The sequence below is a fragment of the Erithacus rubecula genome (assembly GCF_903797595.1).
Source record: "Erithacus rubecula genome assembly, chromosome: 2".
Lineage (NCBI taxonomy): Eukaryota > Metazoa > Chordata > Aves > Passeriformes > Muscicapidae > Erithacus > Erithacus rubecula.
The window spans coordinates 100,654,708-100,670,138 of record NC_136685.1 but is presented as its reverse complement, the minus strand read 5'-3'; the positions used below and the strand labels follow the sequence as shown (position 1 = coordinate 100,670,138).

Below are 15,431 nucleotides of genomic sequence, written 5' to 3'. Positions count from 1 at the left end.
TTCTTTTTTAATCCATTATTCTACTTCCTCATCTAGCCTATAGCACTACTATGGGTAATCTAGGAATTACCATCTCTCTCTGTAAATAAGCATCACCCCCATCTTTGCCATCACTTTGTCCAACTCAAAAATCTTCACAGATGCAGTTGCTGTAGAAAGGAACACTAACTTCAGGTGGGTCTGTCTTCAGCATGATTTATAATTATGTGATGTCAAATTCATACACTCAGACTCGTACATATAGTTAAGATTACACTGTTATTTTACTACACATAGAACTGATACAAAAAATTAAGTGTCAGAGATCATCTATTGCCAGCTTGTCAAATTTAGGAGATTATTCACATGCATTGTCTAATGAAAAAAAAATTGAAAATAAAAATATGCAGAAAAAAATTAACTCGAAAGGATCTTTTCCTTATCAGCATTTCCTTAATGCTAAAGTTCTCCATGTACTGTCTCACTTGCACTATATTGTACATTATATATTCCTGCTACTTGTTCCTCGCTCTTCAAGAGCTTTATGAAAAGAGGAAGAAAACACTGTACCTGGACTTCTTTTCTCCAAAAGACTTAATTTCATAAGAAATAAAGTCCTGTGCATTAACAGGTACAAGCCAGACACCACTAAGCTGATAACCCTGTACCCCAGGAACTCACATACTTTGCTTGGTACGGTGATTTCCCTTTTTCCTGCTCTTTACATTTAGGAGCTCTTTATGCTGGTATTTCATAAAATTCATACTTACCTTGGCAGACTCTGCATCACACGGTGCATAAAGCGTGCACGATACAGAACACCTACTCAAAGAAACACACTCGCCAATACAGAGGGTAAACTTGTGCAAATGGTAAAACAGAAGTTGTACTGTCTATGGCTCAGCCTCTGCTCACTAACTGCTTTTGCATGTGTGCTGTTACTTACATTTAAACTTAGGGGCACTTGCAAAAAAAAAAAAACCAAAAAAAACCAAAAAAACCCCACCAAAACGTAAGAGTCCCATCAGAGCTGCTGAGCTGTAAGAATTAATCTACTTTTGGCCTCAGTATGACCTCAGCAGAAGAAATCTATTACTGACCTTCCCTTCTTTTGCCTCAAAGTACCAATTTAAATACCAGTTTCTGACTGTACTATTTTATATGCTGTAATGATGAAAAACCAGAACTGCAGTTCATCTGAAATCAGTATTATACTGAAATGATACCTCTGTTAATTTTTATTTTCTTTGTGAAAAAAGGCTGACAAAAACTTACATGCTCTTGACAGCATTTGAAACTTTTAAAAGACATTGATGAGGTGATTCTGCAACTCCTTTGCACATTTAGCTACAGCCTTCATAATCCCAGTTTCAATGAGGAACTAAAGCCCAAGGTGAACAGCTACAGGACATTAATAGAATAAGAAACAGCAAAGGCAGGATTAAATTTCTTAAGGTTATTACTTGTTATTATTAAAAACAGTTCAAGAGTAGCTGCTTATTTTTCCAACTTATCCCAGCTTTTTCCTGGATGCAGCCTCATCCCATGTGAAGAACTTTCCCCTGCTCTAGTGTAATGTTTACAAACCAATACACTGCCACCTACATTAAACTCTAACTTATGTAACTTCAAGTCATATGCAACTTTGACAATAATTGTAAAAACACTGTCTCTTGAGTGTTTATTTTCCAAGTCATGCAAATACCTCTATACAAACATACGGAAAACAACGGGATGCCTCATCCCTTGCTTCACCTTTTCACTTCAAGAGACTAGCTTACATTAATTATGCAGCACAAAATCTGGTTCATACTTCTCATGCTTCACAAAAACAAATCTGCATTGATTTTCAAAACTTAAAATTTTAATGCACCTCCTACACCAACCATTTTTCCCCTACTATCATTTAGTTATCACATACTATCACATTCCTTCCATGGATCACTTGAGAACCATGCTCTGCTGAAATCCATATTCAATTTAAACTACGAGAACTTCACCATATAATTTAAGCTTTATAAAAATGTCAGGGATTTATTTACCACTGAAATTCTTAGAACACTACCACTGGCAAAAGAAAGAAGAGAATATAATTAAAGTTTACAGTATATGGTCATGTATTTTCAGAAGTGAACTGTGAGTATTTCCACAAGCGTTTTAATGTTTCACATACTGCAATTAAAGACCTATTTTAAAAAACCCTCATGTTTAACTTAGGAAACCCTTTTTTTATTTCAAGTATGGGACTTTTTACTGGGGACGAGCCAGCTTTGAGTAGAAAAGATGGTACATACCTTAGGTTCTAGAAAGTATCCTTTAAAATACCGATACTGAATAGGAACTCCTCTAGGAAGCTCTACAGCAGCTTTCCAGCTTCTCCCAGGTGCACTGTGGAGAAAAAATAAAACAACCAAAGCAAAAGTTTGAAAATACAGCCTAACAGCCACCTCAGACACTTGTCTAAGTAATGCTCTAAAATAAAGTCTAGTGTATTGTTGTAAGGAAAGTTATTACAAAGCACCTTAGCCAAATCTGCACAGAACAGGAGATGTACTTAGAATTGAAACAACTTTTTGATCGACAGATCTGAAATGTTCTAAGAGAATAAGAATTCTCATCCATTTTGAGCAGATGAGGAAAACATGGTGAAGTGATTCAGAGACTCATCCAAGATCACACAGCAAGTCACTGACAGAATTACAAACGCAGCTTGCAAGCCCTATTTTCCTGCATCATGTAATGGCTGGCACCATTTTAAGATAATACTGAATTCTTCCATTGCATTTAAACTTCTTTACATACACTCTTGCTTATATACACATCCCCTCTCCTTAAGAATTGTCATGAAACTTTTAGTTTAAATAATCTCCTCCCCATCACTTTCCAGCACAATAACAACTTGTTTGTAATCTTTACTTTCTTTTTATCCTTTACATCTACTAAAACCTGCGGCATAGCCATGGGACTGAGAATTGCCCCAAAGCAGTTTCTTACTCCAAGTACCTACAAGCTAAACTACTGAGACACCAGCCACAACAGCAGGAGCATCATCTGTAACTAGAAAAGCACACCCAAGTTGCTTATTTTCTTAAACATATTCCTAAGCTTTCAAAGTGCTCAAGGGCAATTGGAGTTCCGGAGTTCTACTAACAGTACATACAGCTCAAGAGTTTATAAACTCAAAGTTCAAATAAATTTGTTGCTCCAGAACTCCAGCTACTTCAAATGGAGAAGACAAATTCAAAAAAGAAGAAAAAAATCCCTCAAAGAAAACCAAAAATCACAACCAACTTACATATCTTGAGGCTGGAGGACCACTGCAGCTTGGGGATTCCAATTTCCCAAAGCACTGCAGCTCCCGCATATTGCAAAAACCTCTCCTAAAAAATCCAAACAGAAAAAAACCCACAATCAACATTACTCCAGGCTAGATGGCATTTAGAAGTACAGCCACAGTCAAATTTTTAAGTATTTTAAATATATACACCAGAATCACTCATCTAAAATCCCTCCTGTCCAGAAAGGAATCTTACCCTGCCCAAAACTACAACAGCATTTTCTTCATCATCCCAAGCACCTGAGAGAGGTGACAACCCCAGCCCTTAAAAGGATTGGCTTCCAAACCATTCTTAAGGAATGGTGCTCATAACATTTCTGGGAATGTAGCAGGCACATTTTCACAGTAAAATGTTTAATTTCAAGATAACACAGTTATTGTCCTAGATACTCTGCATTTTTTAATATATGTCCATATTCCCTCAAATTCATACCAACAATTTAGAAAGCAAAGACAAACAGAAGTTGCCAGCATTATTCCCAAGGCAACATACCCAGTTAATTTGATTCCCAAGAGAAAGTTAATTTTGCTGCTATGCTTTCAGTTTCTACTGGACATCAAAACATAACATTGCTACACAAGAAACACATGTGAAATTGTCACACTTACCTTAATGCATACACACATACAGAACTCAAAAGGTCACAAAAGTATATTTAATTCTGGGATACCCCAAAGTGACCATTGCAATGTACCCTTGTTTTTAATATAAAACCTATATGTATCTGACTGTAAGAACAACAATGATAATTATTAGAAAGAACAAATCAGTATTTTGCTCTTGCAGGGTTTCAACAAGATTTTTAGACATAATAAAAACCTGTTGCAGAATGAGAAAATAGAGAGTCATAAAGTACAGTTAGATACCACAAAAGAACAATACAAGAATCTCTGACTTATTTCCTGTTCTCAAAGTGAGTAGCACGGGGTGGGGGGGGGGATGACACAAGATACAAAGTAGACAAACTGTATGCAACAAGTGTACACTACCTTTTCCTAAGCCACATATCAAAGGAAAAACACTTCAAAGCACCCGAGTACAGTTTTGAGGAAGTCATTATGTCGCTAAAATTGTCTCCCATTTTCTCCAGTTAAACTAATAAGAGAGACCACCAGGCTTATTTATGAAACTAGCCTCTGCAGGGATTGTTAAAAGTCTACAGAAGACAGAAAGTAAGCATTTTTTCTCTGAAAGCAGCTTATTGCAATAATTTTAGATAACACCTTGAACTTCAGTCTTTAAAAAAAAAAAAAAAACCAACAAACCTTTGCTGCAATTCACTAAAAAAAGAAGCCTGAGATTTCTGGATGCTCACTGTAAGCAGAGAAATGCAGACAAAAATCTGCATTATGTGTATTTAGCATGCAATTGCCTGTGTCAGGTGCTTTCCCTTTTCCACCCTATCCTGCAGCACATGATTTGTTTTTGCAGGGGAGACAAAGTGGGGAGGAAAGACTACCTGAACACCACACAGGTAGAATTTCTGAGTGGAGATACAAAAAAGAATCTAAAATTCCTTCAACATCCCTTTAAAATAGCAGTACTTAATACATCTTCATGTACACATGAAACACCACCAATTATAATCCTCTTAGTATGTGCCAGCTGGCTCTTAAAGGTGTGAACATCCAGTGACCACCCAGCAAGGCACCACACACAAAAGGCAACACTGGAATAGGATGTGCAGCCACCCCTAAACTCCCTTCAACAACTGCACTGAAGTCAAATTAGGATTGCAAAACCCCCAGTGAAGCCAAAGTGAAATGACAAATTGCCTTCCCATAAACAATTCTGAACACAGTGGAGCTTGGTTTGGGTTTGTGCTTCAAGCTTAAGGGTTTCTCTGCTTCTCCCTCTTCTTGTCATGGAATCCAAGGCTGCTCCTGGCAGAGTTCCTTCATCCACTGCAAAGAAGGTTAATCCAAGCCTTCAGCCACAACTCAAAGCTTGCACCAGCCTCACTGATCCAATAATAATAACCAAAACCCCAACAATATCAGTATTGTCATAAGCAGAAGCAGCCTTTTGTGTCATCTCTTTATGCTCTAAGTATTTCCAGATAATTCTTTATGAACAGCCACTGAGGCAGGATCTAGTTTTCACTAATCCTACTTTTCATTGCAGATATTATTAGTACAAGAAGTTATACATCCAAAGTCAGCTTTGCTAGTGACAGTGCCAACACAGCTGTGGAAGCAACAGTGTAAGCAGAGAGAGTACAGCTTGCAATTCTCCATGGCACAGCTACATCAGTGTTGAGCTAAGGTCAATTTACCCTAAAATTTTAAAATTTCCTCCAGAATGCTATAAAAAAACTCCATTCCTTACTAAGAGCTTTATGTCGACATTAAGTATCAGTTTTCAGTTCCCAAATGCCAAATCATGAGGGAGAAACACAGGAGAGGTCTAACACAGGGCAGACACCAAAACCTGTAAAATGCTTGAAATGTTTTTATAATTTTCTTCCCCGCCAGCTACAGGAGACTTCTGCCATCTGGTATTGGCCTGGCACAGAAATTCTGCCAATCTGCTCCCACATTCATCTGCTTCTGTTAGGCAACCATCAATTAATTTTTTGGTGTAACTTCTGTGCTGGTTTTTTGCCTAAGGAAGAGTTAATTTTCTTCACAACAGCTAGTAAGGGCTGTGTTTTGAATTTGTCCTGGAAGCAGTGCTGATAAAAAAGGGATATTTCAATTACTTCTGGGCAGTGCTTACAGCATCAAGGCTTTTCTGCTCTTTTCCCACCAGAGGGGTGGGGATACACAGGATGCTGGGAGGGAACATAGCTGGGAGCAGTTGTGTGGGTCTCAGCTACCAGCTGAGGTTAAACCACAACTCCCTCCTTCCAAGTTCCTAAAGAGGAAGGTCAACGTAACATGCACAATATATCAACACCAGTCTACCTGCTGTGATACCTTATGTTCCTCATTTGGGATACAGAAGTTATTTTACACTCTTTTTTTTGCATAGACAGAATGCCAAATTAAGCTGCATATTCTTTCTGCCTGTAACTTCTGATAGAAGTCACATCTTGTGAGAACTTTCAACAGGGATGCAGAGAGAATGAAAAACAGAACAAACACATCAATGTCTGCCTAAATATGGTTCAGAATACAAATGCTTGCTTCCATGGAATAAAAGTATACTTAAGCAACGAGATTTTAAACCAGTTATAACCATTTTAGTTAGCATCAAAATCTCTAGCACATTATGAAATTTTTGTTTGGAGAAAGATAAATTTTATTTCCCAACTATCATTTTCAAATTCATAGGTGAAATGTCTTAATATTTTTTACAATTATTTATCATTCTGATATTTGAACTAATATATTCTTTTATGTCTGAGGAAAACAGACAAGACAGTCTTTGAACACTCTTCTATTAAGTTTTGTCCTAAGCCAATCATACAAAAATGATAAAGCACGATTTGAGTACCTGTTGCTAATGGTCCTTTTACTTCAAAAGTGACTTGACAAGAGGTCATTTCTGCAGAACTTTTGTCTTGGGATAGTTGAAATCTCCTACAGTGGAAGAAAAAATACAGTAATTTGAGGAACAAACACTACATTTGTTGCTGTTTTAAGTAAGAGGAAACAGAAATCCCACCACTTACAGGGAAACAAGCCACTTGTGATATTGTTTGAGTAGTAGAAGCAGAAAGCTCTTTAAAAGCAGCTGCAGACTCAGAAAACAGTATCCAACTACAACACTGGCACAAGAAAAAGACTACTAAATCAAATACCATATGCAAGTATCAGTATCCTGCAGCATTTATCAGTCTTCAGCTGAGATTTTTCAAAACTCTGGTTTTTGACTGATTTTGCTTTAAGGGCCATTTCCTGGCCACTGGGTCATAATCATAAATCTCTTAAAACAGTAACTTGTGTCCTCCAATACACAACACCTTAACTTAAAAGAAACTGGCAGAGCCCCACTTTTGCCATTACAGCAGAAACACTACTGATGTATCACATCCTTTTATATTATTTACAAAAGCAGCAGTTATAGTAAAGTCCACATATGGATGTTGCCAGACTGTCATCACCCAATTAATCCAGTTCTTTACATTGCTGTGGGGGACTTTTTGCTCTCTGTGTGTTTTGTTTGTTGGGTTTTTTTAACCAAGGAAGTAGAATGTTACTACTGCTATTTTTGAACAGGACAAACAGCACTTTATTTCAGTACAATCTTGGTCAGCAATCCATTAATAACAACATTAGGAAGAACTAACAAGAATTAACTTCTTTTTTTGAAGAAAAACTTGCCTTTCATTAGCTCTACTACTAAAGGGGAAGCCCTTGCTTTCAAAAGGCACAGGACAGATAAACATGATCTTGAAAGCAAAAGACAGATATCAGACAGGAGGGGGAAAAGAAGCTCATCAAACCTCATTCTTTGTGGGCATTTAGAATACTATTGCAGGTACTGAACCTTCTGAATCTTCTCCTCCTCTCAATTATAACCCTCCTCCTCTGTTCCTGTTGTAACTACAGCTGCCTTCACACTTCTTTTTCTCCTCCCTTATTTTCCTCTCCTTGTCAAGGAAAATGGCTTTTCAGTAGTAAAGTGGGAGCAAAAAAAATGTAGAAATAAAGGTTTTTGGTCACATATTCCAATTCTGCATTTGTCTTCCACAAATTTTATCATTCTGCAAATGATAAAATCCCAGACTGCAGTGGGAAATAAGCACAGTGGATAAACAGGAATTCCATGAAGGGCACGACCTTTAGGAACTTTCTCACATAAGTGTCACTAGTCACTGTGTACGTTAAGTGACACATTCTAGCACTTGTTTTTAGCAGTTATTTATAGACAGAGAAGCACAGCACATTTCAGTCCTGAAATCAAGACTGGGCTCACGAAACTGGTCTAGTATGACAAAAAAATCTCAGTGTAATGCAGAGAATATAAATTACTAGCATGCACTTATGATGACACTGAGTGGTCAGGGCTTGGCTGTGTTCTCCAAATGCCCTTGATTGGGTTGCCTGTACCTGAAAGGGCAGAGGAGCCAAAGGGGAAATGAAGTAGGCAAAAAACACCTTGCAAAAGTCTACAGAGCAGCAAAGTGAAAGCTGACGTGTGCACTCATTTCCCCAAAGCAAGAACATGCTTTTGGCTCACCAAAAAAAAAAAAAACAAAAAAAATAAAAAAAATTAAAAAAAACCAAAAAAAAACCCAAACCAACAAAACCTGCTTCCAAAGCCAATGCAACAACCCAAATTTACCATCACAAAAACCAGCATGTGTCATACTTAACTAGCTACCAACTGTTCCTAGAGAATCATCCAAAATCCTCCTAAGTTTATAAAGCTTTTAGCCAATCTTGTAAAAATTCAATATACCTACTTGCAAGACAGGTGTGGGCTTTTCTAACTGCTTAGTAAAATAATTTTAGTTTTCTATAGAGCAGTAGCCAGTTGTAAAGGAGATCTTGATTAACTGTCTTTGTAAAACTGACAAAATTCTATTCAAAATGCATTTTATCTCAAAAACCTACTCAACCTACCCTAGGGACTTATATGAAGAAAAGAAAAATTCCACTTTACCAAGCAAGGGCATGTTTTTTTCTAGCAGAACTGCAGGTACAGGTACTGCACTTATATTTAGGGTCGAAGTACCAGCCCCCATTCTAAAAAACATCTTCTAGTAGAACACTGAATGCAAACACACAGCAAGGAGAATCCAGGTCTGCTTTTTGCTAAGGAATCAAGCATTTGTGGTATATTATAATGCACTTACAAAAGCAGTCTGTGCTTTCAAGACTCAACACAAAAACATTTTACTTCGGGGGGAGGAAAATAAAACAACCTAAGTTTAGCTGTCTAGTTACTGATGACTTCTGAAAAGACATAACGGGAATTGCAAGCTTTAACAATCAAATCCTCTGACCTCTAAGTGTCAGGCATCTTTGAAACGTGATGTTCCTTCCTTCAGATTTTCAGCACTGCTTAACTAAAGAAGCTGGCAAAGAATTAACAAAATCCTCTTTTGCTCCCCACTCCTGTAATGATTGATTTTTAGGAGAATGCAAAGAATCCTCAGCCCAGAGGGGGGTCACGTCATAACTGCCTAAGAGAACTGAAGCAAATTAGAACAGTTACATTAAAAATGATAAACAATGCCTGATCAGCAAATATTAGTAAGATCAATTGAGCAGATTTACAAATTAGAAATCCTTGTGCAACAACCCTTTCTTAACAACCTCTGAGTCCAAACATAAATAAAGCTGAATTCACACCTGCTGCAGCAACAGGCATTCAGAAGCTAACCTGGGTGCAAACAATTGCTTCTCTTCCTACATTACACTTCCTCCCTCCCCTTGGTCAGCTTTTATGGACTATAACCACATGCAAGAAAGCAGTGAACACTTGAATCTCAGTCTTCCTCATGGGAAAAACATATTTCACACAGATAGAGATACATCAGCACTTCACCAAAAACGAAACAAGCAAACAACAACAAAAAAAACACACAACCCTAACATGAAACATTAACAGGAAGAAAAGAATAGAAATCCAAACTCTCCCCTCCCTAATGCTAAAAGAGAACTTCTTTAATAGAAACATACAAAATGCAGGTAAAGAAAGGAACGATGACATAACATAATAAACTATTAAAATGTCACAAAGTATCCTAGATTTCCTCTAAAATGATGTAATAAAGGTCATGGTGAATGGGGAAGACCAAAATATTTTTTGGTTGCAATTAAAAATATACCAGGACAGGGACTTAATTTATTAATTCAAACCTTAAAGTTCATTTGAACCCTCGGCTCTGGTGATATATTAAAACCCTTCATAAGCCTTCAGCTTTAGTGGATTATTCTGTTCCACCCTTAATTTCCCAAACCTTTCCAATATGATTTAAGAGGTGCTGGCTGCTTGATGTACCATATCTTCTATGTTTTTTTGGGATTAGCTAAATACACACCAGGTAATCTGGGGCAATCCTGGAATATAACAGCCTGTCTGACAAACGCCAAACAAATTCCAGAGTCATAAAAATTCACAGCAGCCACAAAGCCAGGTTACCTACTCTCTACTCAATATGACTGATATTTTAATAGCAACATGAACAGGTATCAATGTTCTGATTCTAGTGGTCCAAGGCAGGCTTGAAGTACAACAGGATTTTTTTTTTTTTTTTTAAGCCGTGGAGACTTACAAGCCTGAAGGCCTTGAATTTAGCTGCATGGACAGAAAGCTTTCAAAATCAGGCAGGGAACACTCGAAGTAACAACCCTGACAGATCTGAATGAAAAGCTGATTTTATCAATGCTAAGTTGACTGTAAGTGGTGCAGAATAGCTGGTTACACTTAGCATATCCATTAAGGATAATCAGAATTTGGCAACATGCTGGTAAGAAAGCATCAGACACACACCAAAGTGTCACATTTCTCCCCTTCTCTCCCCATAAAAAGCCACAAATCTCTTTCTAATAAACTAATAGTAAAAAAATTCTAATGCAAAGCTATCAACCCAAAACTCTCTTGGGTAACATTATGTTGAAAAACGACAGAATAATACACAGCACAGGTTTTTCCAATGAGATGGAAAAATACAGCTTACAAACTATCTCTTTAACAGGTGGGTTTGGGATTTTTAAGCTAATAAATTTTATAGGTACTTAATAGGATTTTCTCAAAGGTAATTAGACAGCTAAAATGAGCCAACTAAGTACACAGGTGCCACAAAATTCCTGGAATTCATTTTAGTACTTTCAAACATCTGATTTGTAGTGCAAGATGACTTCAGCCCGCTCTGTTACTGAATTTGCTTAGTTAGCTGTTGAAAAATGAAGGCCATTGTGCTGGGTCTGGCAGAGATGGAGTTAATTTTCCCTACAACAGTGCTGTGCTTTGTGCTGGCAGCTAGAAAGGTGTCGATAACACAGCAGAGTTAGTTCCGGCTGTGCTCACACAGCACCAGCCCTGTCTCTCCAACATTCCTCACTATCACCGGGAGCCTGTGGGTGGGCAACAGCCTGGGAGGAGACAGCCAGGACAGGTGACCCAAACCCAGCACAGGGACATTCCTAAGCATATGACATCTGCTCAGAGAGTGACAGATTAAAAAAGGAGGGCATTTGTTATTTAAGACCTCTGTCTTTCAGAGCAACCCCTACACATACCGCCTACTGGAGCCCTGCTTCCCTAATGGGGAAGTAGAGAATAAAATTTCTGCTTCCCCTTCCTTCTGCATAAATTATTTTTGCTTTAATAAACTGTCTCTACCTTGATCCCTGAGGCTTCTTCCACCTTTCTCCCCCTGAGGAGAAGAGTGACAGAGCTGCTTGGTGGGCAACAGGCCCACAGCCAAGGACAACCCAACAGTACCTTCTGTACACAAACAGGCTCTTTCATAATGCTAGCACACATTTCAACACAGATCCTGGCACACAGTCCTGAAAGTGCACAATCCAAAAAGTAAGCATGCTCAGTTATTTCAAAATAGCTCTCCATTTTCTGCATATAAAGATAAAATCGGCAAGGACAAGAAGGCTGGAGCATTTTTGCTTTTACTTTTGTTATTTTGAGCCAGTATTTTCCACCTTGAGAAGGGACTCGTGAGATGTATCAACACCAAGGAGAGTCCAACTCTCTGCAGAAGCAGGGCAAAGGTGCCACAGTCCCAGACAAGTCATTTGACAGCTGGGATGACACACTGGCAGCACTGGGGCTGACCTGGCACCTCCCTCATGAACCACGAATTTGAACACAGCCCAGCACTTCTGGAAAAGGTGCTGTGCTCAGATTGTAGCTTCTTAAAAGCTGTGCTACACATACCAATAGAAAATCCACCATGCATCAGATCTGCTGCTGTGCTGAACAAAGAGATGCAAACCTAAGACACAGACTGTGATATTCCAAAGATAACAAGTCACTTCTGGTTAACCTCATAGTATGATGAACAGATTTTGTTGCTTGTGGTTGGTCCTAATGAAGTATCAGATATTAAAGAACACATCTAAAGCAACAAATTAGACATGCAAGAAAATGATGTAAGAGTAGCTGATGACACCTGGGTTTTAGAACAGCGTCAGAGGATAGATTTGTCAGGGCATTCCCTCTAACAACTGGGAGAGAATTTTTAGAAACAGCATTACATCATCAACTCCTTCATATTCAACCAAACAACGAGAGGTTTCTTCCTGTCCCTTCCTTTCCCCCCCTACTGCACCTTAACTGCAGGAGCAAGGACAACCAGAAAGTCAGCAGGTCTCTCCTTCTGCATTGCAGTGACAGCAAACAAACTTGCACAGAGGATCTGGACATGCTGCTCTGATTCAAAGGCTGAAATTTTACCAACAGGCTTATGCTGACATTTAGAAAGCCACAAAGCACAAGTGATACCTCTGAAAACAGCAAATGAGAAAAATATCTCGAGGATTATATTTTTAGCATCAATTTAGCTCCCCACGTGTGGAGCCATGTCAGCCCTAGCTATCAAACACCAGACCCCTCTCTATTCACCGACAATGTATCTGCTTTAAGTAACAGCATGTTAATTGTTTTCAGCATTTAGCAAATACCTGTCCATGTGACAGTCTTCCGCCTCAGCTATACCACAGCAGTTTTGCAAACTTCTTGAAACAGACAGGAAACAGCTGGGGCACGTTTGTGAAACAGAGCAGCATCAGTCTGATTCCTCTTTTCTCAAGTGTTGTTTATTATCAACATATGGATGACAAGACCTTAGAGAGTAATTTAGCTCTCTGTGATCACACTAACATTCCTCACTTAGGAATGACTTGGACAAATTACATGCATACTGCTCCCCACAGGACTCAGGAAATCACTTTTTTAACAGGTTTCCAAAGCCTAGATCCGTTCTGCTAAAGGGCTACGTGCTTTACTGAAAGATGAATTACATGGCAGTTTAGGCTACCTGTGTCTACTTAAGACCAAGACAATCTCCAATTTTTAAAATCTTATATAGCTATTTTACAGGATGCAGTACTGGAATATAAATACATATGATCAAAACAATTCTGCTTATCAACTATTTCACCCTACCATTAACATTTTAAATAATTGAAGGCTAACCTCCATCTAACATTGTGTGCTCTGATAAATTAAAACACTAATACTAACACGACAAACTGTTAACTTAAAAGGAAAAAGAGAAAAAAGAAAGAATGAATCTGCACCTGGTTAGGGTGCAGGGAACAGATTAACTTTTAAAGTCCAGCTCAAAAAAGCCTCACTGGCGCCTATGCAATCAATAACATCAAACCACGAGCCGGCAGCATCATCGCTGTGTTCCTTTAGCGCAGAGCCGAGACAAAGAGCAGCGCGCACCCCCCCTCCCGCCCGGCAGAGCCGCAGCGCGCCCGGCCCGCCGCCCCTCGCAGCCCGGCCGGGCCCGGACCGGGAGCTCCCCGCGGCCCGCACGCCACCGCCGGCGGCGGGAGTCCGGCCGGGAAGGCGGCGCGCCACGTCCCCGGGCCCGCCCGGCCCGGCCGCTTGCATAATGCGGCAGCCGCGGGACCGCCCCGGGCCAGCGCTCCAGGCGGCGACGTAAACAAACAGAGCGGTCGGCCGCGCTGCCCGGCCCGCAGCGCACCGAGCCGCCGCGCCGGGATACAGCCGGCCCGGCCCGCAGCGCCATGCGGCCGCAGCGCTCCCAGCACCGGAGTCACGCTCCTCCGGCCGCTCAGGAAACCTGAGGGTGTCGTCCCGGTCCCCGGGCGACGTGCTCCTTCCCCACGTCCTCTCAGACAAGACACCGGCCCCGCGGTTCTGTGGGGAGCGCGGCACCGCCCTCTCAGCGCCCTCTCCGTACAGACCCCGTTTAGTCGCACCGACCACCCCCCCCCCCGCCACCACGCAGCCCCACCGGGACACGCGGCCGGCGACGCCGGCTGACCTGGCGAAGCGGCGCGGCGCTCCGGACCCCCGCTCGCTTTGTACGAGGCTGCAGACCGTGCTGCCCGCGCTCCCCGCCCCTCCTGCCGGGGCCGCCGCCCGGGGCCGCCTGACGGGGTGGGGAGGGGGCGGCGCGGCCCCAACCGGTTCTAGCTGCCCCCCGCCAAGCACGTGACCCCGGCGGCGGGCCGCCCGCCGCGCCCCGGCCAATGGGAGCGCAGGAAGCGCCGGGGCCGTTCCTCGACAGTGGTGGGGAAGAAGGGCGGGCCCGGGGCGGGGCGGAGCCGAGGGGGGCATGGGGAGCGCGGGCAGGCGCACGGGGGCTCCGAGCGGCACCGGGGGGTTCGAGGGCGGCTTACGGCCGCCTCGCACGGCGGGGGAGCTCTGCCCTACTCACTTCTCCCGAGCACCAAGCACCGGCGCTTCCCCGAGCTATTCTCCCGGTACCTTCCTCAGAGGGCGCCGCGCCACTCCCTCGGCGCTCTCCCGACACCGCAGCGCGACCCGACCTCCTGCAGCCTCCAAGACCTTCTCAGGAGCGCGCCTCGACCGCCCCTTGCCGCCGCCGCCGCCACACACCCCCACCGCACTCCCGCGCCCCCTCGGCCGGCGGCGTGTACTGACCTGGCCGAGCGCTGCAGCCGGCTGCCCACCCTTGGTGCGGGGCTGCGAGCGGCGCTGCCCGGGCTCCTCTTCGCCTGCCCGGAGCCACTGACAGCGCGGCGGAGGCAGAGGAGGGGGCGGTGTGCCCGGTAGCCAGATCCAGCTGCCCCGGAGCGCACCGGGGAGGAGGCGGCCACGTGACGCGCCCGGTAACACCTCACTCCCGGCCCCGCCCCGCCCGCCGCAGCCAATCAGGGCAGGGCGGGCACGGCGGGAGGGGCGCGCGCCCTTCCCTTGAAAGCGCTGAGGGAGCGCCGTCCCTCACGGGTGGGAGGTGCTGGGGTTCGGCTTGGTGAGGGGTTGATGGATGGAGGCTTTATGGATCCAGTCAGGCTTCTGCAACCATCCGCACACTCTTTGAGTATTTTAGGATTGGCCCTCTGTCCCTGTGTGCTTTCCTGAAGCGCTGAGTGTCCCAGCCCTGTGCCCAGGATTCATCCTCTGCTCCCTTTGACACGAGGGGAGGCAGGAGCCTGCATGTCCTGCTCCTGACACATCCCTCTTGGGGTTCCTAGGGACATTCCCTGCTCTTGTGCAGCCCCTTCCTCTTTCTCTCTCTGTATCTCGTTGCCTCCA

The 15,431-nt window shown here is 42.6% G+C and overlaps 1 protein-coding gene across 6 annotated transcripts in view; it reads right to left on the bottom strand.

Annotated features, from left to right (window-relative positions):
• The window catches only part of GPCPD1 (glycerophosphocholine phosphodiesterase 1), a 40,464-nt gene extending 25,444 nt beyond the window's left edge, over nucleotides 1-15,020 (bottom strand). For 2 of the 6 annotated variants that reach the window (XM_079324287.1, XM_079324289.1), the window contains exons 1-4: nucleotides 14,817-15,020; nucleotides 6,756-6,841; nucleotides 3,275-3,359; nucleotides 2,274-2,367 (exon numbers count right to left, since the gene is read on the bottom strand). In XM_079324287.1, coding sequence (XP_079180413.1) covers nucleotides 2,274-2,367; nucleotides 3,275-3,359; nucleotides 6,756-6,804 — 228 coding nt within the window. In that variant the 5' untranslated portion in view covers nucleotides 6,805-6,841; nucleotides 14,817-15,020. Of the gene's footprint in view, nucleotides 1-2,273; nucleotides 2,368-3,274; nucleotides 3,360-6,755; nucleotides 6,842-6,933; nucleotides 7,025-14,193; nucleotides 14,379-14,816 lie in introns of those variants that run through there. The other 4 variants (XM_079324284.1, XM_079324286.1, XM_079324288.1 and 1 more) reach the window with 3 other exon arrangements.
• Nucleotides 15,021-15,431: the final 411 nt, after the last annotated feature.